General features: G+C 36.6%; 2 protein-coding genes across 2 annotated transcripts; both read right to left on the reverse strand.

The window, feature by feature from the left end:
* Nucleotides 1–628: 628 nt before the first annotated feature.
* On the reverse strand, nt 629–1,570 carry LOC115525738 (olfactory receptor 52E8-like). Its single transcript, XM_030333090.1, has one exon. It carries the CDS (start codon nt 1,568–1,570, stop codon nt 629–631), a length of 942 nt encoding a protein of 313 aa, XP_030188950.1.
* An 8,700-nt stretch (nt 1,571–10,270) lies between these two features.
* LOC115525627 (olfactory receptor 52E8) lies at nt 10,271–11,221 on the reverse strand. Its single transcript, XM_030332879.1, has one exon. The coding sequence runs from the start codon at nt 11,207–11,209 to the stop codon at nt 10,271–10,273; it is 939 nt and encodes a 312-aa protein (XP_030188739.1). The 5' UTR covers nt 11,210–11,221.
* Between the last annotated feature and the right edge of the window lie 2,297 nt (nt 11,222–13,518).

Below are 13,518 nucleotides of genomic sequence, written 5' to 3' on the forward strand. Positions count from 1 at the left end.
TAAAATGAGTATACCCTGTGAAGTCCCACGAGTCCTTTCAAATATTTGACTCTATGTAGTTGCTGCAGTTGCTATTTCAAAACTTATAAAAATGGAGTATTACATTGATGTCTATGGTGTTTTGTTGATTATTTTCTTCCCTGCGGTTACATGATTAAGGAAGCCAACTGTACCATGGGAGAAATAAAATCAGTATTTGATTTCTTTGATTGTTGTTCCAGGAGCCCATACCCTATAGCATGTTTAGTCAGTCCCATTACAACCATGACTGTGCTTGGCAGCTCAACATTCCTCCACCATAACCAGTGAATTCTGTAAAGAGACTAAACAATATTACGTGAAAAAAAAAAATAGTACTTGAGTTGCGCTAAGACTTTATCCCCAAATCCTGATGTTAATGCGTTACAGAAATAAGTGACCCCTATTTATTTAACAATAATGTTTATAGTTAGTCTAGGAACAACTATCTGCTATGTAAACTCATCTTTAATTTGATACTGCACATAAGTGAGGAAACATTATGTTTAACATCATATTCTGTAAAGCATTTGCTCTATAGAAGCTTAACAACCCTTCCCTCTTTTAAGGAAAACATTTTGAAGACTCTTTCCAAGACAAGAGTTTAGAGTCAAACTTCCTTAAAAAGGAAGATCATCACCACCCATTCTCGGATCTGCTTAGTTCTCACCCCATAAATAATGGGGTTAAGAGCAGGTGGGATTATCACATATAAATTTGCCAGGAGGATGTGGATATAACGTGGAATATTGTGGCCAAATCGATGAGTCATAAAAGAGAAAAATGCTGGAGTGAAAAAAGCTAAGATGACACATACATGGGAACCACAGGTATTAAGAGCTTTGAGCCTGGCCTCCCAGGATGGGAGTCTGAAGACAGTACATAGAATCTTCACATAGGAGATAGCAATCAAAATAACATCCAGAAGTATCATAGAGATAAGAATTAATCCAAATAATATATTGACCTTTATGCTGACACAGACCAGACAGGCAATGCCCATGTGCTCACAGTAGGTATGGGGTATAATATTATGTCCACAGAATGAAAGCCTTAGAAGGAGAAACACAAGTGGAAACACCAAAACAAAATTTTTCAACATTCCTACTCCAGCAATAATACAAATAGTTCTGTTGGTAAGGATTGTGTTGTATCGAAGAGTGTGGCAAATGGCAACGTAGCGATCAAAAGCCATGGCAACAAGCATGAATGTTTCGAAACCTGTAAACAGGTGTATGAAGAACATTTGAGCTAAGCATCCCCCAAAGTCAATCTCATTGAGACCAAACCAGAATATGCTCAGCATTTTGGGAATAGTTGCAGTGGAGAGGCCCAGGTCAGTGAGAGCCAACATGGCCAATAAGTAGAACATGGGATGGTGAAGGCTGTGCTCAGTCTGGATCACAAAGAGGATGATGCCATTCCCCAGGAGGGCAATCAGATAGACTGTACCAAATGGGACACCAAGCCAGAGCTGCATATTTTCCAGTCCTGGGATTCCCAACAGCAGGAAAGATGAGGGGTGAAAACATGAGGTATTGGCTAGAGACATACTGGCAAAGGCTTCTGATAGTCACACTCTCTTCATCTTATATACGGCTCCTCAACTCATCAAAACTGCTAATATTGAATAAGAACAAACGAGACGTCAATACTATATTTTCTCTAGGAATACAGAAGAAACATCATGTTTTCCCTATCTTTTCCTCTCTTTTACTTTCATTGATACATACATATTACAAATGAAGGAGAATATTCCTTAAGAAATGAATGGATATTTAGATATTGGATGTGATTATCTAAATTAATTTTAGTGAGAACATTGACTAAGCTAGTTGATATGAGTCTATATTAGCCTCTAACTACTAAAAATATTTAATTATACATTGGGAGAAGATCTGTATACACTGATATCCCACAGATAAATGATCACAGTCCGTGAGCACTGACAATACTGTAGATTTCAGAAGCATCCTTTAAGATCATTTGTTTAAAAACAAACAAAAACCAGAAACAGACCCATAAGTACAGAGAACAAACTGATGGTTGCCAGAGGACAGGATTATGGGAGGATGGACAAGATAGGTGAAGGGAAGGGGGAGATACAGTCTTCTAGGGGATAAAAGGTATAGCATAGGGAATATAATTGTGGGTATATAACTGTGGTGGCAGATGGTAGCTATAGCTTTGGTGAACATAGCATAATGTATAAACTTGTCAAATCACTATGTTGTACACATGAAACTAATGTAACATTGTATATCAACTATAGTTCAGTAAAATAATAACAGGAAGAATAAAGTTATAGATCACATGTTTAACTAGAACAATATACTCCTCTGTGCATTTCCACTTACAACCATTGAACTTTTTTTAAATACCTTTTAATGTTTATTTATTTTTGAGTGAGAGGGAGACAGAGCACGAGCGGGGGTAGAGAGAGCGGGAGACTCAGAATCCGAAGCAGCCTCCAGGCTCTGAACTGTCAGCACAGAGCCTGATGCGGGCTCGAACCCATGAACTGTGAGATCATGACCTGAACCGAAGTCATACGCTTAACTGACTGAGCCACCCAGGCGCCCCTACAGCCAATGAACTTTTATTTCTGCTACTTAATGTGGCCTATGTTTCTTCCTCAACTTGTTTATAAATAACTTTCATCAAAATATAAGCATATTTTTTTTCTAAATTTGTGTTACTTTTGTTATCAATGGATGAGGACATTTTCTTTAGTTTTTGAAATAAAGACCTTGCTTTAGGAAGCCATCGAGTTCACACAATTCAGTGTAAATTGATTAATCTTATATATAAAACCACCGTTTATAGAAAGATTGGCTGAAGCTTAAAGCATTGACTGAACCATTCAGGCTCCCCATTTATTTCCCTTATTCCTCATAGCAGACAAGTTGGATTCACTTTATTTGTAAAGAATCCATACTATTTCCAACTTTGTCCCTAAATGGGAATTCATTATTATTATTATTATTATTGCTATTAGAAGGGAGAGAACAATTTCAGAAATAATAGTATTATATAAGCATTCAATATTATTTATTTCAGTTTCACAAAGAAATTTCACACAAATTACACCACTTGTTACTCACATCAGCCACACAGAAAAAACAGGACAGATTCTAGCTCCTGAATCAATGAATGTCTTTTATGTCTGGATCACAGAAGCATGTCTCCATCCTCAAAATGACTGCTTGGTTGCAGTCACCAGCTCTTAGATCTGGTATTCATAGGTTTCTGCCCAAATGCATGTATTTATGGAATTTTCGTATAGTCTCAAGGGTTTAGCCCTTTATTCAGTTTCTTGAGCTACTTTGCCCTCATAATCAGCACCCCTAGGTTTGTTCCTAATTTCCTCTTCTTCATTCTCTACATCTCTTGCGTATTTTACTAATATAATTGCTATAAATTACAACTCTAAAGAACTGGGAACCAAAGATGAGTGTCTCTCAATTATAATCCATAAAGAATAACCCTTTGAAGAGGATGAAATAGTGTTTATATGAGAAAGGACCTCTTCTTACAAGCCAAGGAAGTTAGGATGTTGCACAATATACTATGTACTTGGGATTACAGACAATCAAAGTAGATTTTTGAGAATAAAAGAGAAATGATTCTGTGAGAGAAAAGAGAGGAACATGAAATCTGTAAAGGTGGAAATATGCTGTAGGAGAGATCCTCAAGACAGCTGTGAGGAAAAGGGAGGAGGAACCTGCATCATCCTCTTATCAGTTCTCTACATCTTACCTTAGTTACCCACTTTCAAAAAGGCCTTCACTGAATTCAGTGGACTGGCTTATAATACTCTCTCCTAAGACCTTAGTCTACTACACAGCTCTCTGTGTCTACCTAAGCAATGTCTGAGTCCCCATTTAATTGTAAGCTTCATGAAGAGTTGCAGAAGAGGCCAGGAAGTTTTGTTCATCATTATGTTTCTAGCACAACATCTGGCAGATAGCTGCCACTCAAAACATTTGTGAATGAAAGACTGGGTAGGTGGGTAATTGTTAATTTTAACTCTTGGTCAAAAGTCCTTAGGTTAGAAGGATGGGAACAGAAATCAAATAGTGTATCCAGCAGTTAAGGATAGAGAAATGAGAAGCAAAACCACGATCCTCATAAGAGGATACTCTGAATATATATAAGAAAGATAACTCTTTGATCAGAGGCTTTCCTGACTAGGGGTCAATTAATGGGTCTCTGGCGTAACAAAGGAAGAATACAAAGCAGAAGCTACAGGGAAAGCTTGGCAGGGGATGACAATCAGAAATAGGCAATAGAATTTTATTTGTATCTTATTCTTCTCATGGAAACTTTTGACTATTGTACTCTTCTATGGCATTAACAAAATATCCAAAAAATAGTTTCATAGTGGTACATTTTCCAAAATCTGAGTTATTTGGTCTTTTACAATGTCAACTTGTTTTCACATAAAAGCGCCATTTATACTAGAGTGCCTAAACAACTAGAATGTTCCAAGTCCAAAAGGATGAGGTCAGAGACTTGTAAAATCTGTAATCAGTGCCTTAGACTTGCAAGGGAACTCAGGAAGGCTCATATAAGACAAATAGATTAGGACAGGAGGTAGAAAAGTAATTGCTGAAAAAGAGCCTCATTCTGCATGTCACCTCCAGGAGATGCTTATGCTTTCTATCTAGATTTTTATCCGTGCATAGAATGAACAACAAAGTTCAAGAACTGTATTGAAATCAGCAACATGTTCTATCAGGTATTCTGCAGCGCTGGGTAAAGGGGGAGCCTCCTCTGAGATCGGAATTGTTCCTTTGCACACCACTGAGCAGGACTAGTTCAGGAGTCACTGCCAAATGCCAGATTCATATCAACCCCCATGAGATCCACGCTCCCAAGCCATACCAAATATACAGGTGGAGAGCTAAATAAATGCAGACATGTTCATGATGTGGTGGAGGGAAAGAGTATCATACTTTTATCAAATGAGGCCCTAGTATTAGGAAAATAGTAAAAGATAGGCTGGAAAAGTCACTAATGATGACTGAGTGAGTTCTGTCAAGAGGAAAGTGATGTCTTTAAATAAACCTATTGTTTCTTTCAATTGTTCTGCATTTTTTACCTACAGGTTATATATGTAATGCTAAAACTGCTTGATAAAAGGGAAGACTAAAGCAAGAGTGAATATGTCTGTAAACATGTATTGTATAGAATGCATAAATCAGAATAAAAAAATTCATTGCATACTTTTAAGAAGATACATGCTCTTCAGAAGCTGAAGGTATTAAACAATTGGTATTCTTCACCATTAGTGACAATGAAATAAAAATAGAAAATGTATTGATCTGATTTGGGAAAAAATTGAGAGTGTCAAATTTTTTTGATATTAAATACAAAAGAAATTATGAAATAAGCAATCACATGATAAAATTAAGTAGAATTGGGCTAAAAGAGAGTTAGAAATGGGAGGAAGAGGAAGAGAGACAAAGAGAGGAGGAAAGAGAACAGAGCAAGGGGGAGAGGGAGAGGGAAATGAAGCAAGACAGAACAGAGAGTGAGAAAGAGAAAATAGAAGAGAAGTGCAATAATACCTCAACAAAATAAGTTATTTGACTGCTTAGTTTTCTATTTTCCTTATTATTAAAGTGGGTATGCTTGTTATGAAAAAATGATAAAATACTAAAATATGCAAAAGTACCTGAAATTCTACCAATTAGAAATTTTAGGTGAAATATGTAAAATATGTCCTCCAAATTAAGATTCGTATCATATATAAATATGAATTGCCAATTTAGTGAGGGGATTAAATTAATAGACCTGAGTTCAAACCTTCCCAACCAAATCTTTAAGTACATATAGCAGCCAAACCTGTACCCAACTCACCAGCCTCAGGGACAGCCAGTATTGGAAGAAGCTACAATCTTGACCAATAATTGTTCCAAGTGTGTCTCAGCATCACAACTGTAGTTCAAGGAGAAAAGTTTATACTGAGATTGAAAATCCTCTTCCTGATGGGGAGTAGCTGCTCTTCTGGGCCCACATGGGATGAGAATATGAAAGATAATGAATTCACAAGTTCTCATCACAGGTTTATGGGCAGAAAAAAAGCACAGGGCACAGGAATCCCTTGGGACATTCAAGTTTCTCCCTTTAACTTCCCAGCTTGAAAACATTTCTCATTTACTACCAACCCACTCTTTCTAATCTTTCACCATCAATCCCCCAAGAGTCAGTCTGTAATTTCTCCCTTTCATTACCCACAACTGTTCTACCCCCTAATGATTGTGTCACTCTTTTCCAGCAAATATCATTTACTTGATCTAGAAGTCAGGTTAGCCATTAAGCAAGCACTCATTTAAAATTAAGTATGTAGTCAGTAATGTTTTGTATATGTAGATCTTTCCCCCAAGAAACTTATACTCTGGTTGCATAGTTAATACTAACTATGTATAAATATGCAAATAACTAAGTTTTTTTAAGTTTATTTATTTATTTTTAGATAGAGAGAGACAGAGCATGAGTGAGGGAGGGGCAGAGAGAGCAGGAGAGAGAGACAATCCTAAAAAGGCTCTGCACTGTCAGCACAGAGCCCAACGTGGGGCCTGAACCCATGAACCATGAGATCATGACCTGACCTGAAATCAAGAGTCAAACGTTTAACTGACTGAATCACCCATGGGCCCCACAAATAACTAATTTCTTAAGATGTATGGAGCCAACTTTAAGCAGGGAACTAATGAGTTTTCTAGACTTTCTAACTCAATTTCCTTTAGACGAGGCTTAGAAGGTGGCACAATAAAAACTGCAAAGTAAAATAGAAACAAATTATTTGAGGACATCATAGAAAGATTATGTACTGTGTTTAGCCTGGATAAGTATAGAATCATGAGATACTGGCTTTCTTCTGAGAAAGAAAATAGCAGTTCTAATATCTGTCAACTGATAGCTGACCTGATAATAACATCTTGACCGTAATGATGTCCACTTAATATAAACAGTTTCACTAAGTATAAACATCAGGCAAAGTCACTTTGTGTTTGTGTTGATGGAGTGAAACATAAACCCTTCTTTAAGCATGTCTGAGTGGAGACATGCTCCACTCAGTGGAGCTCCACTGAGTGGAGACATGCTCCACTTTATATAGAAAAGTTTCTATATAAAAGTTATTGATATCCAGTAATAGAATTAGTTCTTTCCCTGAAAGCATCTGCTTCAGAAAAATATCCCCTAATCAAGTCCAAATCCAATATCAAATCTTTCCTTAAACACTTTTACTGAGACCCCTAACATTGCACCACTGCATGTGGTATCTCTTGTTGTAACAGCTAATAAACCTTCCTTTTTTAAAAAGTATAAATATACTCCTGGTGGCTGTTGGCTAGAGAGCATTGATACTCCATATGTATAAGAGTGTTGGATGGCCCACGTGCTCACCAGTAATTGGCATTCTGAACATTTTTTAAACCACCAAAATGGGTTCTAATGCTGCCTCATAGTGTTTTATCGTGCATTTCCCTGCAGTCCAGTGATGCTGAGCATCTTTTAATGGGTTTATTTGCCATACATATAATTTTCTTTGGTGAAATGCCTCTTCAGATTATTTGTCCAGTTTTTAAACTGAGTTGTTTTATTATTATTGAGTTTTAAGAGTTCTTTATATATTCTAGATACAAGCCTTTCATGACATATATGTTTTGTACATATTTTCTACTACTCTGTAATTTATTTTCTCCTTCCCTAAAGAGTGTCTTTTAAAGAGCAATTTTTTTATGTTTTAAGGTTTTATTCGTTTTAATGTCTATTTATTTTGAGAGAGAGAGAGAGAGTATGTCTGCACAGCACACAAGCAGGAGAGGGGCAGAGAGAGAGAAAATCCCAAGCAGACTCTGCACCATCAGTGCAGAGACCGAAGCAGGGCTGAAACTCATGAACTGTGAGATCATGACCTGAGCTGAAGTTGGACACTTAATGGACTGAACCACCCAGGCTCCCCTAGTTTCATATTCTTTATCCCTTAAAATAATGAGGTACCAAATACCCCCTTGATTTAGACATTTTATGCTGGATGTGAGTTGTAAAATATGTGATGGGGATTAAAGAGTACACTTGTGATGAGCACAGGGTGATGTATGGAAGTGTTGTATCACTACATTGTACACCTGAAACTAATATAACACTGTAGCTATACTGAAATTAAAATAAAACCTTAATAGGGGAAGCTGGATGGCTCAGTCAGTTAATCGTCTGACTCTTGACTCTGGCTCAGGTCAGGATCTCACAGTTCATGGGAAAGCTGGAAATATCACCAAACACCATTAATGTCTAACTTAGATGGGCCAAGCAGATATTTTTAATTTTTATCTTGTGTTACTAAAACCCATATTTGCAAGTGATATATTCTTCCTCAAAAATCTTCAGGAACATTTTTTTTTCTTACTGAGATTATTTCATCCAAAGGTCCAAGTTGCTGTAAATAATGTTACTAATTTTTACATTTACTTATGTCTGAATGTGATATTATTTTTGTTTGTTAAAGTACCAACAGATAAGCTCCTCTATTATGAATTTGGATGACTAAAGCTTTGTTACCTTATTTAGAGTCAGAGGCTTTGAATATACTGATCAGCTTGACAATTAGTTTGTCTGATGTCTCCTTATTCAATTGCCCTGGTGTGCTCTCTTAGCCTCTTAGATTTTCTAAATACAAAACATTTAACTGTAGTATATGAATATTGCTAACAAATATTATATTTGAATATCTATGCTGTCCTATTTACAGTATTTTTGCTAGAATTAACTACAGGATTTAAAATATTTTTTTAAGGTTTATTTATTTTTGAGACAGAAAGAGAGCATGAATGGGGGAGGATCATAGAGACAGGGAGACACAGAATCTGAAACACTCTCCAGGCTCTGAGCTGTCAGCACAGAGCCCGACGCAGGGCTCGAAATCACGGACCGCGAGATCATGACCTGGGCCGAAGTCAGACGCTCAACCGACTGAGCCACCCAGGCGCCCCATAGAATTAACTACAAGATTTAGAAGGCCGTATCTAAATTTTTTTTATTTCTCTATGACACTTTCTGGTCATGCAGTAGAATTTCCATGCTCATAAACTGAGGAAGAATCAGAGGTCTTAAATGAAGTAAAAGAGAACACAACTCAGGCAGACTCTCTTGAATGTAGTTTCAAATAACCTCTTCTTAAAAAGCAAAACAAAACAAACAAACAAAAAAACTAGGTTTTTTTTTTTACTAGGTCAATAATTTTCCATGTCATTTTTTTAGAAATTCAAAAAAGGTCAAATACATTTCTAGTTTTGTGTGGCTAACTTTAATATGTTGGCCCAGCATTTGGGATATTTATTGAATACTATTACAAAGTTTCTAAAAATAGCCTTCCAAATATAAGTTAATATGTAATCTTATAGCATAATGTTTTTTGCCTTAATAGCCTAACTCCCATCATTGTTTTCTCAGGACATAGGATTCTGTCTTTCCATTTGTCTATCACCAAACAGTGACATATAATTGAGCACATGTAGAAGTTAATGAATATTCATTTAATAAATATATCTTTCATTGTTATGCACCATTATCCCTGCTCTCTTTATTTCATTTCTAAATGCATGGCTACCATTTCTCTAGATATCTGGAGCCAAAATCTCAATCATAATTTTTTTATGGAGAGTTTTTTAATCCATAGTTTACTTACATGAAAATGCAAATATTAACAGTAGCCACATCATAGAATTCACACAAGAAATAGGTGTGTTAATGTAAGTAGATTATTTAGAACAGTATATCCTAATGAGTTAAATAATGTCATTGTTATTATTTCAAGAATTCTGTCACCAAAATTATCTAAAATCCCTGAACAAATTCCACTCTGTTGCCTTCATATTTCTTCTGGTGATTCTAAAACTACCTGAGTTAATAATCTACTTCTCACAAATAGTTGATGATGAATCTTTTAGCAATCCTAAGCATCAAACTTTCATTTGAAAATTTGTGAATATGGCAACTACTTTATAGAACTACCTTGATTATCAAATAGTATAAATATAAGCACTTTGTAAGAGATGTAATAATTACAAATTGTAAGATTATCACCAATAAATTTATTATCTTTAAACTCAAAGGATTATAGAGAAAGAAATGTTATTACTGTTCATATTCACCTTTGCTACGTCTCTTCTTTTTAGACAATAACCCCCTTTTAATGAGCAAAGGTAGCAAATATGAACTGTAATTCTAAGACTACCAATGGTTAACTGTCTTTTAAAAAGATCCTCAAAACCTGCTCCTTAATCTGCTTGGTCCTGACCCCATAGATTACAGGATTGAGAGCTGGCGGAACAACCACATACAGGTTGGCTAAGAGGATGTGGATATATTGGGGGATGTTGTGGCCAAAACGGTGTGTCAAGAAAGAGAAAAATGCTGGTGTGAAAAAGGCTAAGATAACACCAATGTGAGAGCCACAGGTGTTGAGAGCTTTGAACCGGGCCTCCCAGGAAGGCAGGCAGAAGACAGCATAGAGGATCCTGACATAGGAGAGAATTATAAGGAGCACATCCAATAATAAAATAGACATATCCCCAAGACCAAATATTATGTTGACTTTGATGCTGGCACAGGCCAGGCGAGCAATGCCCATGTGTTCACAGTAGGTATGAGGGATGATATAGTGCCCACAGAAGGGCAGCCTCAGGAGGAGAAATACCAGAGGGGCCACCATGCACAGGCTCCTCAGAATAGCCATGCCTGCAATGAGGCTGATGATTTTGCTGGTGAGGATCATGGTGTACCGAAGGGGTTTACAAATGGCAACATAGCGGTCAAAGGCCATGGCCACCAACACAATGCTCTCCATGGCAGTGAAGAAGTGGATGAAGAACATCTGGGAAACGCAGCTTTCAAAAGATATATCCCTGAGGCTGAACCAGAAGATGCCCAGCATTTTGGGGATGGTGGCTGTGGACAAGCCCAGGTCGATGGAGTCCAACATGGCTAGGAAGTAGTACATGGGCTCATGGAGACTATGCTCAGTCTGGATCACAAACAGGACAGCAGCGTTCCCCAAGAGTGCAACAAGATACACAAAGAAAAAGGGAAATCCAATCCAGACATGCACATCTTCTAGCCCTGGGATACCCAGGAGGAGGAACGAAGAAGGATGGAACTGGGTGTCATTAAGAATGGACATTCTCTCTGCCACTGTTGGTGAGTGCATATAACAGAGTGAGATGTCAACTTCTCATTAGTGATTCTTGCTCCACTTCCATCTCTTTCCTGACTCCTGGTTAAATGCAAAATAAATTTGTAATATTCATTTTCTCCCATTTCTCCCAATGTTATCAAAATTTTTATGCCACCCTTACCTGAAGATCAGATAGCTCCAGGAATAGAGCCAATCTCTCTATTCCCCATATCATTCCCATTCATCAAAGGTTTAATAAGAAAGAGGAGAAGAATATCCATCTATTAGGTAGATCAAAGTGAGGAGTAGGAATAATACAGGTTTTTGTTCTTTGTATCTCATGGTGTTACACACACTGCATTAATTTATATGAAAAATGCTTTTTCATATGTAATTCAACCCATTATCTTTTAGGGAATTTGAGGACCAGTAATGTGTGTGTGTGTGTGTGTGTGTGTGTGTATTATGTATATGTATATGCATATATATATGTAAATTTGCATGTCTATATGTGTATATTTATTTGACGGTGCATATAACTCTATTTGATTCTGAAACCGAAGCCAAAAATTTACTTCTTTTTTACTCGTGCACCTAAAACTACTTCACACATACAAATTCTCAGAAAAAGATAATAACATTTATTAAATGAATAAGTCACAGGAAAGTCATAACAACAAACAGCATGCCCCAGATTATTAGTAACATAATTTCCATCTTAACTAACTCTTCCAAAAATCATCTTCATTCAGAATATTTTGGATCATGTATAAAAACAATAAAATAGAGACATTTGCATAGGAACTTTTAATGTGATAGTGAAACTTGGATTTATAAAATATTTTAAATTGAAATTATCTCATTATACACTGAATCCATAAATTTCCAAATTAATTTCAGAAGCTGTTTTGGGAAGTCTAATCAGGGATACCTAAAGAGCTTCTAGTGTTTTGAGCACTATCCTATTCAAATCCTATCTATTCCTATTTATACAAGGAAAAGGGAGTATTACTTTGGACATCCTTGAAATTAGAGTCCAACAAAGCGGTCCTCTATTCCTTCAGGTCTTCCTGGATATCTCCTTTTAAGGACTAAATAATAGTAATTTATTAAGGGATTCGTTATATAGAACTAGCTTGAGCAGCAGAATGTCGGAGCTACTTATCCTGAACTAATATTTTAGGAAAATCAGGAAAAGATAAGTTCTTTATTGACTAACTTCTTGAGATAAAATGATTTTGAAAACAGTGTGTAAATGATAGATGGTTGGGATAGATGGTTGGAAACTGGCAGAGTTCATACTTGAGTGGGACTAATCAGAGATAGATGCACAGAAAAAGCATCACAGCCTGTAGTGAAGAAAGTGGTCTATGTGAGGCCTGTTTGAAGTGGCAGAAAGATGGATAAATTGAGATAGCAATTTAGATAGAAAAATTGAATAAGACCTGACTGATGCCATCACGGTGTAGTGAGAGAAATACAAGTGAAAAGATGAAATCTGAATAAAATGTTGCATTGTGGTAGAAAAATACAGCAAATGCTGTGGGTATGAATAAGACAAAAGAAATTCCATGAAAGAAGTAAAATGGATCAAGGACAACTTTGTGTTTCACAGACAAGCATAGGAAGTTTATTCTAGGTAAAGAGAAACACATGTATGATTTTTAGAACAGGAATCAAAATTTTTCTACCTTGTAGAAAATTTTAGAACAGGAATCAAAACAGGAATCGAAAACAGGAATCCTGTTTTAGAACAGGAATCAAAATTTTTCTACCTTGTAGGGTGAGTACTCTGGTTTGCCATCTAAGTCTTGGGCTCTGTGGCCCTTTTTGCAATCTCTTCCAGATTCCGGATTAATGGTTCTATCTTTAAATGAAAACTGTCTGGGTTACTCAAGTGAACTACAGCATGAGGTTGTAGAATTATTATGGTTTTACATCCAAAGAAGGAAGCCCATCTTATTCTCACCCCTGATTTTCCAGGAGCATTAACCTCCTAAGAATTGGTTCCCTTCTAAGTGCTTAAACAGCTGCATTTCCAAACCAGTTAACCAACCAGTTACTTAATTCATTCCATAAGTATATGCTGATCTGTCCTATCAATATATGTTCACATATCCTCAAACCTTTGCCAGGTTCAGTGATGAGACTGGGCCCCAGCTTCTCCCCTTGAGGACCATGATTTCTAATGTCCTGAAATGAATTATATCAGACAGTCATTTTCTCAGTTCTGTATCATGTTACTCATTACTTTACCATATTCCACAACCTCTACCTACCATACACATAAACACTATTTCATGTCCTATAACTGA

This window comes from Lynx canadensis, chromosome D1 (assembly GCF_007474595.2).
Source record: "Lynx canadensis isolate LIC74 chromosome D1, mLynCan4.pri.v2, whole genome shotgun sequence".
Taxonomy (NCBI): Eukaryota; Metazoa; Chordata; class Mammalia; order Carnivora; family Felidae; genus Lynx; species Lynx canadensis.

Excerpts from the sequence above, each read along its gene's own strand:
- LOC115525738 (XM_030333090.1), bottom strand. The coding sequence starts at position 1,570 with ATGTCTCTAGCCAATACCTCATGTTTTCACCCCTCATCTTTCCTGCTG.
- LOC115525627 (XM_030332879.1), bottom strand. The coding sequence starts at position 11,209 with ATGTCCATTCTTAATGACACCCAGTTCCATCCTTCTTCGTTCCTCCTC.